This window comes from Acytostelium subglobosum, assembly GCF_000787575.1.
Source record: "Acytostelium subglobosum LB1 DNA, scaffold: scaffold10, whole genome shotgun sequence".
Classification (NCBI taxonomy): Eukaryota; Evosea; class Eumycetozoa; order Acytosteliales; family Acytosteliaceae; genus Acytostelium; species Acytostelium subglobosum.
Window position 1 is genome coordinate 587,540 of NW_012236523.1, and position 19,712 is coordinate 607,251.

General features: G+C 43.7%; 9 protein-coding genes across 9 annotated transcripts; 3 read left to right on the top strand and 6 right to left on the bottom strand.

Moving 5' to 3' along the window:
- Nucleotides 1–295: 295 nt before the first annotated feature.
- On the bottom strand, nt 296–1,519 carry SAMD00019534_056530 (hypothetical protein; the record flags this gene model as incomplete). The annotated part of the gene is made up of 1 exon (XM_012899144.1): nt 296–1,519. The coding sequence occupies one exon, from the start codon at nt 1,517–1,519 to the stop codon at nt 296–298; it is 1,224 nt and encodes a 407-aa protein (XP_012754598.1).
- Nucleotides 1,520–2,370: 851 nt separating this feature from the next.
- Nucleotides 2,371–3,436, bottom strand: SAMD00019534_056540 (hypothetical protein; the record flags this gene model as incomplete). Its single annotated transcript, XM_012899145.1, has 4 exons — nt 2,371–2,594; nt 2,683–3,035; nt 3,104–3,256; nt 3,327–3,436. 4 exons carry the CDS (start codon nt 3,434–3,436, stop codon nt 2,371–2,373), a joined length of 840 nt encoding a protein of 279 aa, XP_012754599.1.
- Nucleotides 3,437–5,345: 1,909 nt separating this feature from the next.
- Nucleotides 5,346–6,267, top strand: SAMD00019534_056550 (hypothetical protein; the record flags this gene model as incomplete). Its single annotated transcript, XM_012899146.1, has 2 exons — nt 5,346–5,615; nt 5,695–6,267. Coding segments are annotated over 2 exons (843 nt in total), but the record flags the coding sequence as incomplete, so codon positions are not given.
- A 205-nt stretch (nt 6,268–6,472) lies between these two features.
- SAMD00019534_056560 (hypothetical protein) lies at nt 6,473–8,773 on the bottom strand (the record flags this gene model as incomplete). Its single annotated transcript, XM_012899147.1, has 3 exons — nt 6,473–7,960; nt 8,038–8,600; nt 8,695–8,773. The coding sequence occupies 3 exons, from the start codon at nt 8,771–8,773 to the stop codon at nt 6,473–6,475; spliced, it is 2,130 nt and encodes a 709-aa protein (XP_012754601.1).
- Nucleotides 8,774–9,644: 871 nt separating this feature from the next.
- Nucleotides 9,645–10,942, bottom strand: SAMD00019534_056570 (hypothetical protein; the record flags this gene model as incomplete). Its single annotated transcript, XM_012899148.1, has 3 exons — nt 9,645–10,360; nt 10,444–10,580; nt 10,647–10,942. 3 exons carry the CDS (start codon nt 10,940–10,942, stop codon nt 9,645–9,647), a joined length of 1,149 nt encoding a protein of 382 aa, XP_012754602.1.
- A 296-nt stretch (nt 10,943–11,238) lies between these two features.
- Nucleotides 11,239–12,860, bottom strand: SAMD00019534_056580 (hypothetical protein; the record flags this gene model as incomplete). Its single annotated transcript, XM_012899149.1, has 2 exons — nt 11,239–12,628; nt 12,817–12,860. 2 exons carry the CDS (start codon nt 12,858–12,860, stop codon nt 11,239–11,241), a joined length of 1,434 nt encoding a protein of 477 aa, XP_012754603.1.
- A 677-nt stretch (nt 12,861–13,537) lies between these two features.
- Nucleotides 13,538–15,592, top strand: SAMD00019534_056590 (hypothetical protein; the record flags this gene model as incomplete). The annotated part of the gene is made up of 3 exons (XM_012899150.1): nt 13,538–13,627; nt 14,167–15,243; nt 15,323–15,592. 3 exons carry the CDS (start codon nt 13,538–13,540, stop codon nt 15,590–15,592), a joined length of 1,437 nt encoding a protein of 478 aa, XP_012754604.1.
- A 49-nt stretch (nt 15,593–15,641) lies between these two features.
- On the bottom strand, nt 15,642–17,056 carry SAMD00019534_056600 (hypothetical protein; the record flags this gene model as incomplete). The annotated part of the gene is made up of 6 exons (XM_012899151.1): nt 15,642–16,000; nt 16,084–16,183; nt 16,258–16,316; nt 16,382–16,592; nt 16,656–16,881; nt 16,950–17,056. The coding sequence occupies 6 exons, from the start codon at nt 17,054–17,056 to the stop codon at nt 15,642–15,644; spliced, it is 1,062 nt and encodes a 353-aa protein (XP_012754605.1).
- Nucleotides 17,057–18,672: 1,616 nt separating this feature from the next.
- Nucleotides 18,673–19,706, top strand: SAMD00019534_056610 (hypothetical protein; the record flags this gene model as incomplete). The annotated part of the gene is made up of 2 exons (XM_012899152.1): nt 18,673–18,778; nt 18,868–19,706. Coding segments are annotated over 2 exons (945 nt in total), but the record flags the coding sequence as incomplete, so codon positions are not given.
- Nucleotides 19,707–19,712: the final 6 nt, after the last annotated feature.

The window sequence follows — 19,712 nt, forward strand, 5'->3', positions numbered from 1 at the left end:
TATCTATCTCTCAAAATATCTCTTTGACAAATTGAACAAACGAACGTTGATGAATGAATGCGAAGAACGAGGCCTGGACCACTTTATTGTTCGTAATTACTATCAATCAATCAATCGCAAATCATACATAGATTACTGAATCTTTCAATCTTTCGGTCATTGTCATTGATCAATGTCCACTTGTTATCTTTGATTGAGTATTGATGGTTGCTACCCTTTCCATAGATGCTGAATATTCCAAATGATGGATCGTACTCCAGCTTACCATACCTGCAAGGACACTTCGCCATCTTGGTCACCAACTTGCTCGACAACCTATATCGAATGAATTCATCGTCGGTCTGACATAGATGTTGTCAACGCCATCGAAACAACATGCCCCCGAACTTGATGTCTTGTTGTCGTGCAGAACCTCAGTGACACCAGTCAGCAGGTCGAACGAGAGGAGCTTGAAGACCATTCCTCTGGCCTCTTCATAGTTATTGACAAGGTATAGCTTGTTGTTATGGTAGTACGCGTATTTGTTGTAGCATTCGCCTTCTTTTGGGTATATTCCAACATGATCAAACTTGAGCCTATCGATGTTGAAGCGATCGACGCGGTCCAACACCTGATCGTCCAGACTGCCACCGACCAGATAGATGTACTTTTCGCCATCGTAGCATGTCGATATGCAACGTCCACCACTGACACCAACGATCTCGGCATCATAACATTGATTGTTGTCATCGAGTGAGATGCGGGTGTATCTAGTTAATTCGATGCCGCCAAACAGGTATACATGGCCACGTGCGTACACAACTGACGTGGACATGGGATTGATCTTCCAGTTTAAGACAATACTGTGGCTTGAACTCCATTTGGATGTCTCCAGCGAGAACAGTGAGAATCCATTGTCGTTCAATGAGATGATGTGATGGTTGAATGGATGATCGGTCACATGTTGGACAGGCTCAACGAGATCAAAGCATGATTGAATCTTCTCCTTGATTTCATTCACCATGATAATGTCGGTAATGATCAATTGAGCTTTGAGTTTAGCCATATCATACTGCACATCATCCATGAGATGATTGTGATTCTTGATCATCTTCATCAGTTCATTGTCACTGAGTGCACTGATACTGTCCGATTGTTGTAATGATTGAGTTGATGACAATGTGTTGATGAACTGATTGATCGTTGAACATGATTGGATCGATTGGATCACTCTTGGGACGTCCCGATCCTCGTTGTCGTTGCTATCAACTGGATGTGACATGTTGAGGATGTGATTGAGATCATTGATCTCATTGATGATGTCGTTGATTGTTGATTGAATGTGGGACATTTGAACATTGATTGGTGTCTTGATCTTGTGTTCCTGTGCCATCAACAGTTTGAACAGTTGTTCAAAGTGATCACTGACCTCCTTCTGTGTCTCCTCCAACGATTGATATGACTCAACGCACTGTTGAAGTGTCTTCCAGAGATGATCCAACCTTGGCATGCACCACAATCCGTGATACTCCTTCTTCATCAAACATTCCTTGATGTAATCAACATGACTCATGTTGTGACCATTATGATTGGACACACAAACAGTGCATATCGACAACTTACAAGTCCAACAAATGAACTTCTCCTTCTTCTTATGTATCTGACATATCATTGATCTATCTTCATCATCATTATTACTATTACTCCTGTTGTTGTCTGTCATGTATATGTATCTCTTTACAACTTTAGTGAAAGAACACAAATGAGACATTCATGGTTTGACGTCAACGCACAATTTTGCAAGCTAGCTTGGTCACTCCATTGTTGGTCAATCTATATCGGATGAATTCACTCCCGGTCATGACATAGATATGGTCAACGCCATCGAAATGACAGCCTGCCGCTTTTGATACCTTGACGTCGTACAGAACAGCAGTGACATGCTACGATGGTGACAAGTACATCTATCTGGTCGGTGGCAGTCTGGGCGATACAGTGTTGAACCGTGTGGATCGCTTCAACATCGACACGCTCATGTTGGATATATCCGGAAAGGACAAGGCGCTTTCCAAGATCAATATGTGTACTACCTTAACAACATGCTCTACCTTGTCAACAACTACAAAGATGAGGACTACAATAATATATTCTACAGGCTGCTGTCATTCGACCTGCAGACTGGCGTCACTGCTGTTCTGTACGAATGTCCACCACTGACGTGGACATGGGATTGATCTTCCAGTTTAAGACAATACTGTGGCTTGAATGTCCGAATGAGTTTGTCGGGATTGTCATAGCACAACCCTTATTAATAATAATAAATAAAAATATTGCCTAATCAATCAATCAACCTGGAATCCATTGTATTATTGAAACCATCGACTCACTCATTCATCCGCCAATCTCGTCTGCTTCATCTACATCTACATCCTCTGTCAATGGTCTTGATATCTCGTCCTGTTGTGGAGGTGTCTGTATCTGACGATAACCATCCTCATCACCATGAGCGTCTTTGTACAAGCAATAGTGCTGAATCATGAATACAATATCAAATGCAATGCTAAATATTGACAGGCCAAACTTGACCGGGTCACCAATGAATACCTTCCAGTTGTCTAATGAATGTGATTGATTGATTGATTGATTGAATTGTGTGAGTTAGTCCATGATTGAATGAATGAATGATTGAATGAGTGCACCTACCTGCATTGACAGCATCTAATAACATCTGTAACAGTGATAGGATACCACCGGAGAAGTCCAGTAGCACATTGCCGATGCTCCAACCATCGGTGCTCTTCTTCTTATAGTTCATAAAGGCTTGGGGCACGTACTTGATAAAGGTGATGAACAACTTGACGTAGCTGAGATATGTTACAACCCATAGCCAGTTGACTACTCCTCCACCACCTATGCCCAGCACAATAATGATCGATATCCATATTCCAATACCTATCAATATTGAATATATCGAGTTCTTTTGATCGCGACGTTCATATATCAAACACTGTCCAATCGTTATGATCGTCAATAACAAAGCATGAAGTGAGAATGCACTATTGATTGATTGAATGAGTTAGTGATTGAGAGAGGGAGATTGAACACATGCATTCTAGTTACGTACATGTCGTTAGGTTGTACAGGGATTGGTGGACCAAACTTATGTAGGTACTCAGCTCTGACGACAGGACTCCAGTAAACAACACAATTGTATATCGAGTAACATATATAACCTGTAATGTTAAATAACAAGTAATCAAATGATAAACCTATTACTCTGTTGTTGTTATCAATGTATGTTAGTTCATTGATTGATTGATTGACTCGTGTACTATATTAATACATACGACTTCCTTTTATAGTTTAGAATTACTTGTGGATAAAATGATAATGACCAACATACAAAGTAAGCCCAACCTATTATAGCAGATAGGACTGTCAATGCATGTGAAGACATTATTTATATGTATATGTATTATAAGTTGCTTATAACAATGTCTCGAGACAAGTGACAATCTTTAAAGTTAAGATCTTGTCGACATCCTTCAACTTTTCGAAAAATATCTTCAAAGTGGACCCCAGGTAGATGTCATTTGTTTCAAATTATTCTATTTATTATTAAATTTTGTTTTCAAGCAAATACTCTTGCAATTTGTCATTGTTAAGTGACTTTGAAGCAGCCACAATTATCACTCCCCACCAACGACGACCATGGTTGTCTTTGGTCACTGCTCTTATGCCCTTGTATCTCGGATCAATTGGGATCACAAGTATGTGTTGGTTAGACTTGGGGATGGCAATATGATCCATCTCATGTTGGTCAACTATGCCTTCCCAACAGTCCCTGGTAACATTGTTAGTTGACAGGCTCACCTCTACAGTATCCTTCTTATCACCAAGGACAGCTTGGACCACCTTAAAGTTGGCATAGGGAAAACAATAATGGATCTTGACAATACCAGGGCAACCAGTCACTCCAGAAAGATGGTGGAAGGGGTGGATGGTGAGAGAGGCAATTGATTGGGTGACCTCTGCCAATGGATCCATATCATAATCATCATATATGTTCTCCTCACTCCTTCTGAACTTGAGAGGGGGTGACGCAGGGGTATCATCATCAATCACTAGAGCAGGTTGGGGGGCACGTCGAGCTTGGCGAGGAATACGTACGAGCACAGGTTCATGTGCAGGTGCAGGAGCAGGTACAGGAGCAGGTGCAGGAGCAGGTGCAGGAGCAGGTGCAGGAGCAGGAGCAGGAGCAGGAGCAGGAGCAGGTGCAGGAGCAGGTTCAGGTCCAGGAGCAGGAGCAGGAGCAGGAGCAGGAGCAGGTGCATGTGCAGGCCCAGGAGCAGGTTCATGTGCATGTTCAGGTTCTTCAGCTACTTGTCCAGCAGGTGCATCGGGTAGGGGCACTGCAGGTGCTTGTCTGGCAGGTGCTCTCATTCTCCTTCCTCCAGCATTCACATTGCCCAGTTCGATAACTGCTCTTTCCCTTTCAACTTTATTCTGGATTGACCTTGGAGTGCGATCTAGATTTGAGATTTATAATTGGTTAGTATTTTTATCAAATATATTGATTGATTGATTGAATGATGATGATTGATTGGTTGATTGATTGATTGATTGATTCTTACTATTTCCAAAATCTGCTAAGAGTTTGGCCGCAATACGATCGTAGTTTAGGCCTTCAGCTACGCTCTGATTGATAACAACCATCTCCTCAGGAGAGAAGTGTTTGTGAGTAAAAGCCATTAATAATTATTATTATCATCTAATATAACTAGATAAACCATTGTATGATAAATATTGTCAATAACAATTTAATTGAGAGGATTAAGTTGTTACTTAATATCTCAACCTATGACTAATTAAGATCTTCCCTTACATCGGAAATTAAAGAGTGAGAGACAATAGGCCAATATTAAAGATTAGTCTCTGGTCAATTTGAAATCTATATGAACTTGTTTGGAAAAACTACCTCATTATATCAATCTAAGATGTTCAAGTAAATCTGAAGATTGTACGCACATTTTAATTGGTGAAGTAAGTATTATAATAGACAAATGTGTATATATGTCACCTGTCTCAACATAGAACCACAAGTCGGGAAGTATGAGATTTACTGTGAGGAACATGACAACTTCTCATTTCAAGTTTGGTGGTCTGTTCTCAACCCACTTCCCAAATTAGATTAGGGGTGTCTGTTGGAACAAATCTTAAGATTGCTTTACACACCCCACAAATCGAAACAATAACCCCACCCCATATCGATAACATTCAACTACCACAACTACAACTACTACAACAACAACAAGAATAACAACACATAAGTAATAACTGTTTTTAGTGATTAATTAAATCACTTTATGATGGGGTACAAGAGAAAGAAACAGGCAGAGTTCGATGACTATACCGATGTCTCATTCAAAGAGAAATTTGGAGTACATAAAGTCGTAGCCAAACAACTCCTTGAGGACATTAAATTCACCGAGCAACACTGGCTGATGTGGACACTGGACTTCTTGCGAAACTACAACTCTTTCAACTATAGCTCGGCACACTTTGGAGTATGTGATAAGAACTTCAGAGAGAAAGTTTGGATGGTGATTGACAGTATCAAACAGCTCAGCATCAAGGTAAGTAGTCTGTCATATGATTGTCCGTACGGACGGTTCGTGAGCATTAGGCATACATACCAGACTAACATCATCACAGCACCGCACACTTTCAAAGACTAAGTTCGACAAAGATAAAGAGAGCCTTCCAGATCATGCCGCAGATCATCCTGAAGCAACTATTGCATTGGCTGTCGACTCCACCTTCTGCGACCTGGAGACTAAAGACAATGGATTCTACAACGGTGAGAAGAAGAGGTTTGGTGTGAAGTATGAAGTTGCATGTGTAGTTAGAACTGGAGAAATTGTGTGGGTGTCCGGACCGCATGGGGCATCCGAGGCTGACGTTGACATTTACAGACAAGGGCTTAAGCAAGAATTGATGGCAATTGACAAGGTCAGGGCAGTCGCTGACAAAGGATACCAAGGCGAACCTGACACACTAATCACGCCCTTCAAAAAGAAGCAAGGAGCCATTCACCTCCCCCCAATGGAAAAGATCTACAATGACTGGGTTCAGTCTATTCGATTCATCATCGAGAATATATTCAGTAGCTACAAACTATTCAATGCATTGAATAGACAATTCCGAGGAACAGTGGACCAGCACCGAGATATCTTTGATGTAATCACATATATCATCAACCTTGACACAAAATTCAAAATTAATCATATTATAAATAAATCCTAAAAATATGACATCTACCTGGGGTCCAGTGGTTTGGTGGTATCGATGAGAATATCCCAGGGTTAGGGCAAGGGTCAAGGGTTGAGGGTTGGGATGGTAGTGAGTTGTTTATTGTGATAATGACCTTGTTCAAAAAACAGATAATATATAGTGATAGAGATAGATGTGGCAACTACAACAAAGACAATGCTTAAGCATTGCTCGACTCTACAAATAGTGGATTGGTACCAGATGCAGGATTCTCTGTGTATAGTGGATTGGAACTGGTTGTTGTGATCTTGTTCTCGTTGGCACTCTTCCAGTGGTCATATCCCTTCTTGCCTCCGAATATGATGACGGCCAATGCCACAGCACCTGCCACTACAATACCGGCAATGACACCGGTGGAGATCACTGCAGCCTTGTTACAGCCGAATGGTTTGGGCGAGTACTCGTGGAAGTCACACTTCTGTGTCTCATTGTTGCACACGCCGTACTGGCAGTCGGGATCGGGTGCCACGCACTTGCGAGCGAATTGCATGCAGCCGAGACGTGGGTCACAGAGCGAGTCCATGCAGAAGTCGCCAGTGTCACAGGTCCTGTTGGTGACGGTGCAGCCGACGCCTGGGGTGCATTGGCCGACGAGACAGAGGCCCTCATCTGGACAGGACAGCTTCTCAGAGTGATCACAGCCCTTGGTTGGGTCACACTTGTCGATGGTGCATGGGTCGTTGTCCTGGCATGGGATTGATGTTGCCTTGCACTCACCAGCCTGACAGGTGACGTCTGTGCATTGGTTGGCATGGCTGCACAGAGAGTCGGTGTCGACGCATGTGCCATTGGCAGCCCTGCTGCACACCTGGCAACCGCTGCACACGACGGGGGTGTAGGTGATCTGGCCGGTGGTCAAGTTGCAGTGGCCAACCATGCACGGGTCGCTGTTGTCGATGACCACGTCGGAGTACTCGCATTTCTCGGTGTTAGTGTTGCACTTGGCCACCTTACACATCTCGGTCTTGGATGGATCGCAGCAGCCGCACTCCTTCTCACTCAGCTTCTTGAAATCACAGCCCTTGCCCGGGGTACAGAAGTACTCGGTACAGGCTTCGGGTGTCTCTGGCATGCAGGTCTTGGGCTGGGACAGACAGCCACTGGCAGAGTCACAGCTGTAGACAGTGCAGAATTGGTCGGTGCCGTTACAGTTGACTGGAGTGGAATCACAACGGTCCTTGGTTGGGTCGGAGCCTGGCACACACTTGAGGCTGGTGCACTTGTCGTTGTTGCTGCACAATGGCTTGTACAACCAGCCTGACTTTGGATCGCAGTGGGTACCAACTTGGCAGGAGATCAATGGTGCTGGCTTCTTGTCGCCGACCACACATGAACCTCCCTCACACTTGTAGGCGTTACACTTGTCGGCGGCAGTCTGGGCATCACATGTGATCTTGGTGTGATTGCAGTACTTTGCGACGTTGTCTGGGTTGGCGCCTGGTGTGATGGCAGCTGGACAGGCATCGATTGTGCACGAGTCCTTGTCATCACAGTCCTTGGAGGCGGAGCAACATGAAGATCCATCACCATTACAAATACCACAGAAGTCGAACCAGAGGCAACGGACCTCAATGTTGGTATCAATCCTAATTGTGGACTGATCAGTGTGTCTCTCACAGTAGTAGAAGTCGAATGGATATGTCTTGCCCTATATTATTCATGATTGATTGATGGAGTGAGTGAGTAATTATGTGATGGAATGGTTCCTGTATGGATGGAACATACCTTAACCAAATTGAGGGTTGTCAAGTCGACACTGCCCTCCTCGGCAGAATGGAGACCACCGAGATCTACGGCCAACTTGTTGTTGATGAACACCCAGACATCGTCATCACCTTTGAAGAAGAACTCTTCATTGCCACGGTAGGTAAAGTATGAGTTCAACTTGAGACAGAAGTGGAAGTTTTGGTATTCACCAAAGGCATCCTTGTACTCGTGTGCCTTGTCATAGTCAACATCCCATCCTTGTCCATTGATTGGGAAGAAGTTCTGATTCTCCATGGTATAGATACCATTGTTATCCTTCAATGTAAAGGTCAAATCGTATGGGATGAACTTATTGATGTTTGGAGTATTGGAGAAGAATGATGGGAATAAGTCTGGCTTAATAATACGACCGAATCTCCACAAGTCCTCATCAATAACCAAGTCTGGAATCTTGGTAGTCTCATTCAATGTCTTCTTAACCATTCCAGGTTTCAGACCAGTATAAGTACCAACATCAGCTTCAAAGTTTTCATTATATTCTGGATAATGATCAAAGATGGCAACTGTCATTGTGAATGATTCTATTTGTTTGATTGATTGATTGTTTGTGTTAGTGAGGGTAAGGGCAAGGGCAAGGGCAAGGGTTGATGTTAAAGGTGCAAAGATGGAACATACCTTGACGTTGTCCATTGATGGACAAGCTTGTTATTAATAGCAGGAGACAAAGTAATATTATTTGATTGTAGTTATACATTATTGTAATTGTATTTTAAAAGATATAAAGAATGAATAAATATTCTTGATTTATTGTCAAGTAGATTCAAAGGTAAGTGTACCATTGATTAGGGAAGGGACTCGAGGATACACGTGATTGTGCATCCACGTCCTAGAAAATACAATCCCATCAATCCGATCCTATGACCAACGCCAACATCAACACCAACACTTGAACTCTTGATCATTCATTCTCTGGTAATACCGAACACCACTCGCATGTACACATGATGACTCTAACGACATCAACTTCAATCGTCAGATCACCTCACGACAAATTCTCTAGAATAATAATTATAATTATTATTTTTCAGATATATGATAAAGAGGTTGTTGGGAGAGGATGTGACATTTACATTTACAACATGTTGTAATGAGCGCGTCATTTATCATTGAGCCATGATTGATAGGGTAAAGGCCTGATCGAGGCCCATCAATGGCGTTGTGAATTCACAGGTACTGATGCCGGGACACGGTAATGGGGGTCAACATGTTGACCTGCGCATCACTTTTAGTTCCATTTTGGGTCGTTTTCTGCGCCTCGTCCGATTTTCGGCATCGGATGCCACACGTGCTCTCGTGTGGTATCCACCCAACAAACTTGGTCAACGTTGTTGTGTGATTGCGATGGGCCTGGTCAGGTGGATGCATGGATTGATGAATCCGATGCGATGAGATTAATGTCATTCATTCATTCATCCGGTTAGTTAGTCAGATATTTAGTTGGTTGACATGTTGCCATTGATGCTATTCATAGGCAATGTCGGTTCTCCAAACAATGATTCATTGATTGATTGATTGATTGAATGATTGGTTGATTGACCAAGGTATATATTGGATTGTATTATTGATCAATGCCTGTGTGGCCTGACCTTCTTGTCCTTTGTACCCTTTGCCTTTACCTTCTCCTCCTTCTTCTGTGATCTCTCTTCTCTTTTCAGTAATTGTTTCTCTTTCTTCAACTTGTACTGTAACTTTGCTTCCTCTTCATCATCCTCATCCTCATCCTCATCCTCATCTTCATCTTCATCTTCATCCTCATCCTCGCCTTCTTCGTCTTCATTGTCTATGTCGTCCTCCTCCTTGTTATCTGCTTTGTTGGTCTCCTCGTCTTCATCTTCTTCATCCTCATCCTCGTCCTCTTCGTCTTCATCCTCGTCTTCTTCATCTTCATCCTCATCCTCATTATCGTCATCATCATTTCCATCATCATCATCATCATCACTGTAGTCGAACTGACTTGGTAGTGTGACTCTGTTTGGATTGGCAACTAGACCATCTTCGTTGATGTCCAGTTTGGTCAGTCGTTGAAGTGACTCATCCTCACACTTCTTGATAAAGTCATTCTGAACCTGTACGACCTCTGCGCTATCCTTGCACTTTGAGTATCTCTCAAACAGATCCTTGTTGACCGTGTAGAACGAAGGTCCCCATTTGAATCCACCCAATATCTGATGTGCCTCCTTGTCAAAGCCAGTTATAAACAGGCATGCTGCCACTGCCTCCACACAAGACAACTTGAAAGGTTTGCCATAGTTCACTGGATTGGCTGCGATGAGGAATGGTACTATTCATACATTCAAAGTCAAAGTTAGTATGAGTTTGAGTATGATTGATAATTGATTGATTGAATGAATGAGGGTAACTTACATAGTCGATCACAACCACCTCTCATCTTGGCGAATGGTATAGACTCAAGCTTGGCCCATGAACAATCGACTACTGATATACCAATCTGTTGTACAATGTCACGATCGCAAGGTGCTATAGACTGCTTTCCATCAGGTCTGTGAGGTCATGAGAGTCAGGGTCAGAGTCATGCGGGTAATGAATGAACTGATGAATGTACATACGTTAAGACGATACCTCTGAACTTGTTACCGAGTGTGAGTGACTTGACGTAGCCGAGACGTTCGAGCTTGCGACCTGTACACTTCTTGCTGTCACATTGACCAAAGTCCCACATGGCCAACTTGATAGGGTAGCTCTTGGCGAGTATACGATGTCTCTCCTCACCCTTTGAACCTGCTATCTCACCTGATGATGCCACTGCTGTTGTAGCCTTACCATCTTGTTCAAATGTCCTCTCCTTATGTTTATTAGTTGGTATCTTCTTTTGTTTGTTTGAGAATGATGATGATTTAGTCATTATTATTATTATCTCTATAAATATATATTGATTATTATTTGTTTGAAAAGTTAAATGAATGCCCAAGTATCTTCGAACGACACTCTCGTCTTTTTGTTCGTCTCCCCTCACACACTCACACACCCCACAGACTGGAACTATTCCATGCAATCAATCAACCAAATACACGATAAGAATTGTTCTAATATATATTGTACATTATATATGTTTATATATATACGTATACCATTCAGAATGATCACTCTGGTTTGTGAGTGAGAGTGATTGAGATCGATCAATCAATCAAAGGACGACGTTTAGACAGCAAAGAGTAGTCCTCTCTCCTTGACCTTTTCGGCGGTCTTCTTGCAGCACCACTCCTCCTCGCACTCTTGAATGCAGTTCTGTGCGCAAAAGTCGTAGTCCTTGATGTTCTTGTGGATGAACTCTGGTTGGATGGATGTGGAGTGGATGCCGTAGTGATGGAAGATGGGCTTGACAGACTCGACGATCAGTGCAAAGTCCGAGCCCTCCTCCACGCCAACGTGCACTGTGCCAATCGTCATGCCGTCCACCAGCTGCCACACGTGCAGGTCGTGCAGACTGAGCACACCCTCGACCTTTCTGATCTTGGTGCGCATCTTGTCCAGGTTGACGCCGTTGGGCACCTGCTGCAAAAGGATGAGTGATGCGCGCTTCACCAGAGGCACCGACGACAGCATGGTCAAACCGATGATGATGAGACTGCTGACCGGGTCGACGTAGTCGGTCCAGCCGCCGCTCGAGTACTGCAGGATGATTCCAGTGACCAGCACAAACAGCGAGGCGATGGCGTCGCCGAGGAAGTGGATAAACACACCAAACATGTTGAGGTCCATGCCGCACATCTTTCCGTCCGAGTGCTTGTCCTTTTTCTTGTGGCTGTCCTTCTTTTTCTTGGTGGCCTCGGCGCCGTGTGAGTGGCCGTGATCGCAAAAGTCCTCGTCGTCAAACTTGGCGCTGGCGCGGTGTGAGTGGCCGTGCTCTTGCTCGGCGTCATGTCCGTGACCGTGGCCATGCTTCTCTTTCTTGTGGCCGTCCTTCTTTTTCTCGGCGCCGTCATGGCCGTGACCATGTCCATGCTTTTCCTTCTTTTCCTTCTTTTTCTCGGTGCCGCCGTGAGCGTGCGAGTGTCCGCCGCCGCCACCGCCGTGGCTGTGTGCATGTGCCTGGCCCGTGCAGGCAAAGACGATAGTGCCCAGCGTGTTGATGGCCAGACCAGATGCAGCAATCGAGATGAAGACGATGCCCTGCTCCATTGGCTGGGGGTGGATGAAGCGAGGGATGGCTTCGAGCGCCACGTAGATGCCCATCGAGATGAGGAAGCAGCCGTTGGTCAGACCGCCGAGCACTTCAGCACGTGCCCAGCCGTAGGACATCTGGTCGTCGGAGCCCCTCTTGGCAGCATTCTGTGCCCACCACGCTACAAACAACGAGATGACATCGGTCAGATTGTGGAAGCCATCCGACAGCAATGTCAACGATCCAGTATAAATAGCGGCCGTCAGTTCGGCCAATACATAAAACAACGTCAGTACACCAATCGATATCAGTGCGAATGACTTTGAATTGAATCCTCCACTCCTTTCCTTTCCATGTCCACCATGTGATCCATGTCCTCCATGTCCATGTCCATGTGATCCGTGATCATGTCCATGTCCATGATCACTGTTTGTTTGATTATGATTGATGGGTGTGAGTGGAATGGTTCCAGATTGATGATGATTGATTGTGTCAGTCCTAACAAGTTCCATTCAATCACTCTAACTCACTCACTCATTCATTCATTCACTCTCCTGTCCCCTCCTGTCCCCTCCTGTCCTCTGTCGTCCTGTCCTGATCCTGTGTTAACCTACTCATTGAGCAGCAATGGCTGAGTATCTTTATCCTTTCGACTCATAGTCTATAAGTATATTATATATATGTTGTATGTGTAGTATTTGTATAAATAATGATTGTAATATATGTGTGTATAATGAATGAATATTGTTGATATTTAGTTGAGTAGGGTGATACAGCAAGTATGGAATAATACAACCCCTATTTAGGTTCTGATTAGTTATTACTGTTGTGTGTGTGGGTGATTGATTGATTGATTGATTGATTGGTTAAGTGTGTGTGTGAGTGAAAAGTGATGGATATAATGAGAACGAAAAAAAAAGATATTGATAGAGATAAAGATAAAGATTTAAGTTATCCCTTGACCCACTATTTGTATGAATCGTGGAATGAATGAATGTATTCAGGACCAACCTAGATTGACTTTTAGTGCCCTCCACAAAAAAAGACTGCCAAGATCAGTCCCAACAAATCAAAACCATTAAAGTTTTGAGAACCCAAGAGATATTTGATTGATTCATTCGTTCGGCAGTGAGGTAGCCCCACCTCATACACACCTTATTTTCAACAACACCAATTTGTTTGATTAAAAACACAGTTGTAATCTTGGACCTGAGAGTGCGAGACAATAATAATCGGCGCGCCATCACCATCAGCACCTCTTTGATCAAACATCACATTACTAACCGTGTAGAAATACGGAGTGTCATAAGATAGTTTAGTATTTGTTGACTTTGGATGGAGAGCAGCAAGGAGGAGATACAGGTGCGACCCATGTCAAAGGGCCTTGGAGGTCTTAAAGTTAGCGGGGGCCGTAGGTCGGTGGAGGTTGGTGTTTAATGACGTCCTTGCCGATACTTAGGTCGTTGTCTTGCCGACTACTCCCTTTGAATTCGCGGGCAACTGTTCATCTGCAGTCCAACAACATCCTCCATGCACTTTACCGCTGCCAATCAATGACGTCATTCTACTCTATTAATAGATTGACGTTGATTCGAATCGACTCATTCCTTCCATCAATCATTCATCATTCATTCTAGATTGCATACATGTATTATGACTGGCTGACTGACTGATGGATAGTTGATTGATTGACAATTGGCAATGAATGAGTGAACTCTAAGGGGGGTATCACAAAAATCGAACGAAAGATGGTCCAACTTTGAAGATGCCTCATTCCTTCATTGTGAAGAGACATCGCCCAGCCATATATATTAACTTAATAATCAATGATAAGAGCTGTTGTTAGTGGATTGTGTCGTAGTCGACAACTACATCGTATTCATCATCATAACTTTATTAGACAGTTCACAACAACAATCACAACTTCAACTTCAACACCAACATCATCAACAACAACAACAAAGAATGTGTTGCCAGTTGAGGAAGAGAGAGTAATCGATCCATCTTTAGCAGATGATGTTGATGTCAATGATGACTTTGGTTGGCTTGCAAAGAGGACAAATAAGAAGGTCACATCAATTATTGAACAGCAACAACTACAACAACAACAAAGACAACAAAAAGATGAACAAGAGTTGGAGAATGATAAGGAAGAAGATGGAGTGGTAGTGGACGATGAGTTAAGGTTGGAGCTTGAAAAGGTCAGGAAGGAATGGGAGAGTGATGCACCGGTCGATGGATCAAACCTGTCGTTCACAACATTGGTTAGAGCAGCGGGAAAGTTGACAAACTCTCAAGACATACATAACTATATCAAGAATAGACTGGCAAGATACAAGGGCGAGATAGAGTTGGAGCATTGTCATCAGTTGATGCGAGAGTTCATCACGCGTGGCAACAAAGTGGTCGTCGTAGAGCATCTGTTCAACATGCTGGCCAACACCCGTGACTTGACTGTCGAGCGAATGAACCTTGAGGTGTCGGACCCGGGCCTGGCTGCCACCGACGACCCCGACGCCATCGTCGTCAAGTTGGTGCGACCCACTCGCGAAACATACAATCTGTTGATGGAGTCACATAGTGTCGATGGTGCTGTCGACAAGTGTCTGGCGCTGCTCGATCTCATGCAGGCAAAGTATGTTGTGCCGGACGAGCGCACCTACCTCCACGTCATCAATGCATACACTGGTAACAACCGAGCGGATGAAGCTACAGGCTATCTCAACCATCATATCATCAAGCGTGGACTGATCAAGAGTGAGGACAACTTGGTCGCGGGCATCAACTCAATCATCTATTGTTACGCTCGCGCTGGCAACTTGGAGCGTGTGGACGGCATGCTCAAATTCATGGCGGACCATCGCCTGCGGCCGAATCACTTCACATTCCAGCACATGGTCGAGGCGCACATCAAGCGCGAAGACCTGTCCTCTGCTGTCCGTCTGCTACGCCAGCTGGACCAAGCCGACGACATTGCCACCACAACATACTCACTGCATCAGGTGATCGAGGCATTGAGCCGCGAGTCATTGTTGGAGCAGGTATTCAATCTTTATCAAATGATGCGACGAMCCCAACAAGCTGATGGTCGAGTCATTCCTCGCAGACGACTTCTATCAGCGCGGCGACCTTGTTGCCTCGCGTCAATGGTCACCAAACATCAACACGTACAACGTGCTTGTCGAGGCATGCAGTCGATGCAACAATGTTGAGCGTGCATTCGAGGTGTTCAACGAGCTACGCCAAGCAGGTCTCGAGCCCAGCATCGAGATCTACTCCAGTCTCGAGGCTCTCTCATTCAAGAATGGACGCATCGACCTCTACAACCAAGTATGTGGCGACACCTTCCACATCAAAAAGAGGAAGAACCTGGAAGATGAACTTGATTAAAGAGTGATGTGATTGATTGAATGTTATTAATTATTAATTATTATTATTATTATTCTGCCTTGGTCTCCTTCTCCTCTTTCTTTGGCGTTGATTCGTTGGAGGTGGCGGTGGTGGTGGTAGCTGGTACGGCGGCCTCTGTTGTGTTAGATGCCTCAGTGGTGGTCTCAGCAGCAGGAACAGTGGCAGCTGGGACAGGCTGCTTCTCCTTCAAGATGGCGATCTGCTTCTTGATGTTGGTCTCAAACAATGTGATCTCATCGGGCTTCTTCATGTTGACCAGGAAGCTGTGGAACTTGCCGTCCTCAAACGCAGTGAATCGCAGTGATTTCTCAGTTGGCGTGTCAATGGTCATTGTTGCAAAGATGGCTACATTCAAGGCCGATCTCTTTGATCCATCAATATTCAATACTGTATCATTGGTGGCGGAATGGGTCAGGACAAGGATGCCAACGCATGCGGACGAATGGAGTTATTGCGTTATCAATACTTACATAGTCTACTGTTGCCTGTTGTTGTGTTCCTGTTCAACTTGAGCATTCCAACTCCTCTCTCCTTATAGGACTCGTTGAATATATAGAGCTTGCCTTTAGCCTATAGTGTATGAGTGAGTGTTAGTGTTGTTGTTCATCATCATGATGGTTGTTCCCTTGAGGCATATGACTTACAGAGCACAATGTCTTCTCATCCTCCTCACCAGTGAGTGTCTGAATAGGCTGTAGGCTCTCTGATTGAGACAAAGGATCTTGGTTAGATGTTGCCAATGATAGAGCAATTGAATGATAGACTTACGTAGGATTGGAACATATGTTGCAGACTTTGAATAGTCCTCACCATCAGCGATGGCTCCGTCGGTGGACTCTGATGAGGCCTCCTTGTTGTTGCCATCGGATTCGGTGGTGGCTTTTGAGAATCCATTGGTGAACGATGTCGTCGTGTTTAGGTTGAATGAGAATGGTGATGCGCCAGGTGTCGAGGCGAACGAACTAAAGCTAAATGGACTCTGTAGGATATGTGTCATTGTGTAAGCGTGGATGCATGAGATGATGATCAACAATACTCATACAGTGAATGGTTTTGAAGGATCTGGATTGGATTGGAATGCCTTGAATGTCCAAGGAGTTGCTTTGTCCTCTGCCTTGTCGCCATTAGACTTGGCCTCCTCGGTAGTGGTAGTTGGTTTACTTTCTCCACTGGTTTCGGTTTTTGTAGATGTTGATGTTGTTGATGATGATTCAGTGGCTACTGGTGCTGTAGTCTCTGTCGCTGTCTCTGTCTCTGTCTTTGTTTTCCTGTATTGTTTATATGTTAGTGTGTCGGTTGATCGATCATTATGTACAACCAATCAACCTAAACATACTTTGTGGCTTGCTCCTCCTCCTCTGATGTAACCTTTGGTTCATCTGGCTGCTCATCACCTACACTGCTGGCTTCCTCTAGAGTACGTTTCTTATCTATATCATTCATTCATTGATTGATAAAGTTAGTTAACAATGATGTGATTGATCGTTGACAGTATAACCTATGACATATTTACCAGACATGATTGATTGATTGTAAGTTCGTAAGTTTATGTGTGTATTTATATCTGTATCAGTAACGAGGTCAGTTTAACTTCTAATGACTTGAAGACACTTTGGCGGCTTCATGTTCATCAAATTAAATCAATCCCACATTGAGCTCCCTCGACGAGTAACGAAAGGTGTCAATCCTAGCTCATAACTAATACACTTGTGATTGTACTACATTACATTAATAACAACAATGACAATATCAGTTGCAACATCACAACAACATCCTCATGTCGATCAAAGATTTACAGTAACATCAGATAATTGTTATATATTATTTAGAATGTAGGTAATGAATGATATCATTCAATCACATCATCAATCAACAGACTATCTCTAACATACACATACAACTATAAAGTCATACAATTGAGAAGTTGACAAATGAGAGGATTGTTACTATTGTCAAACAGGCAATGATCACATCGTTTGGTGAGCTTGGTGCACCAACAGCAGGTGTCAAGTTGTTAAAGTATAACCCATTGGAGCATACCTTTATCATTAGATGTAATAGCAGGTATGAAGTTGAATTGAATTGATTGGAATGGAATACTTTATATAATGTAATATGACCGATACTAACATACTACTTTGACGATGATGACGATGACTACTATATAGCTCTTATAGTGCCGTTTGGGGAGCATTCACCATATTTAGCAATCACCCAAACATACCATGCAACATAGAGATGGTTAAGATCTCCTCATTCCTCACTTCGCTCGTCACAACTTCAAGGTTCTCATTACCTCCTTCAGCATCAGCTTCAACGACATCATCATCATCTGAATAATCTTCATGGACTCATGAAAGTATATCATGATATGAGTCACATGACATGATGATAATGGATAAGTCAGTCATGACTTATCTGATTGTTGATCATCCGAACGAACACAACACACACAACACAAACAGAGTCTGATCGATCAACCAGAGTCAGTACATGTGTGAGAGTGGTCGTTGTAAGTGATGGTTGGTGTGTGTTTATCCCTTCCCAACGACGCACACACATTGGAACCAAGGCATCAATCAATCACATCAAGAGATATACCAAGTATGGATAGAGAGAGACTCACATTCATGTGATGATAGAGAGAATGAGTGTGGTGGTTACAAGTTGACATTTAAACATACGGAGAATTACTCGATGCTGTCCAACGCCCTTCCGTCCGCTGTCTAGATAGCATAGATACCTGCTTACTCACTCTCTCCTCTAAATAGAGCTAATAAACACCGTCAACAACATCATCATCATCTAACATCGTACAACAACAACAAATAACCTCTCTTTGTGCCGCTCAACTTGGATAGAGGCACTCAGACAATCAGATATAATACAAATCAATCAATCAATTAATTAACATTGTTGTTGTTGTTATTGTTGTTGATGTTGAATAGCTGACCTCACCATCTTTCACACCTCTCCACATAATTCTATTTCCATATCCACATCCACATTCATTCATTCAATCATTCATTCAATCATTCAATTCGTTATTCCAATCAATCATGTCCATAAATATAACAAGATATCAAAGTCCAAGAAGGACTAAAATATTATTATTTATTATTTTTATTATATTTACTGTTTCTGAATATAGTCAGATTGTTAATTGTATGATTCAATCAATGTTCAAATCAATCAATCAAATCCAGTTATCCTGGAAACTGACCAAACTTGATCAAACCTCCACACACACATAGGCCAAACTGGATGTTCAACAAACTGCGACGACAACAACTCATGTACGATGGATACGTGTAGGAATGGAGAGTGTCAACATCAACCATTGCCATGCGATGATTCAAACCTTTGTACTATAGATACGTGTGATACACACTTTGGCTGCGTGCATACGCCAATCAGTTGCGATGATGGTAGTCTGTGTACATTTGACAGCTGTTCCAACTCGACTGGATGCGTCCACACGCCAATCAGCTGCGATGACGGCAATGCCTGTACAATCGACAGCTGCTCCAACAGCACAGGATGCGTCAACACGCCAATGTCATGTGATGACAACAACCCTTGTACCAAAGACGTGTGTCTGCCGGACAAGGGCTGCGTCAATGAGCGAGTGCAGTGCGTCAACACCAAGGGGCCATGCTTCGACACGATTTGCGATACCAACGTTGGCTGTTACCATCGCCAGCGCGTCTGCGACGACAACAACCCTTGCACAAAGGATCGATGCACCAACTCGACGGGCAAGTGCAGCTTTACGCCAATCGTCTGTGATGATCATAATCGATGCACGAACGATCTGTGCGACGCCAAGAAGGGCTGTGTATTCCTGCCGATGGCATGTAACGACAGTGACCCGTGCACAGTGGATCGATGTGACAAGGACAAGGGATGCGTGCACACCCCATTGGACTGCGACGATCATAACATGTGCACAGTGGACAGCTGCTCATCTAAAACCGGTGGCTGTGTGCACACCCCATTGTCCTGTGATGATGGTAATCGATGTACATTGGACACGTGTGATCCATCCACAGGCTGCGTTCATACACATAGGAACTGTGACTCTATACCCAAGTCATAG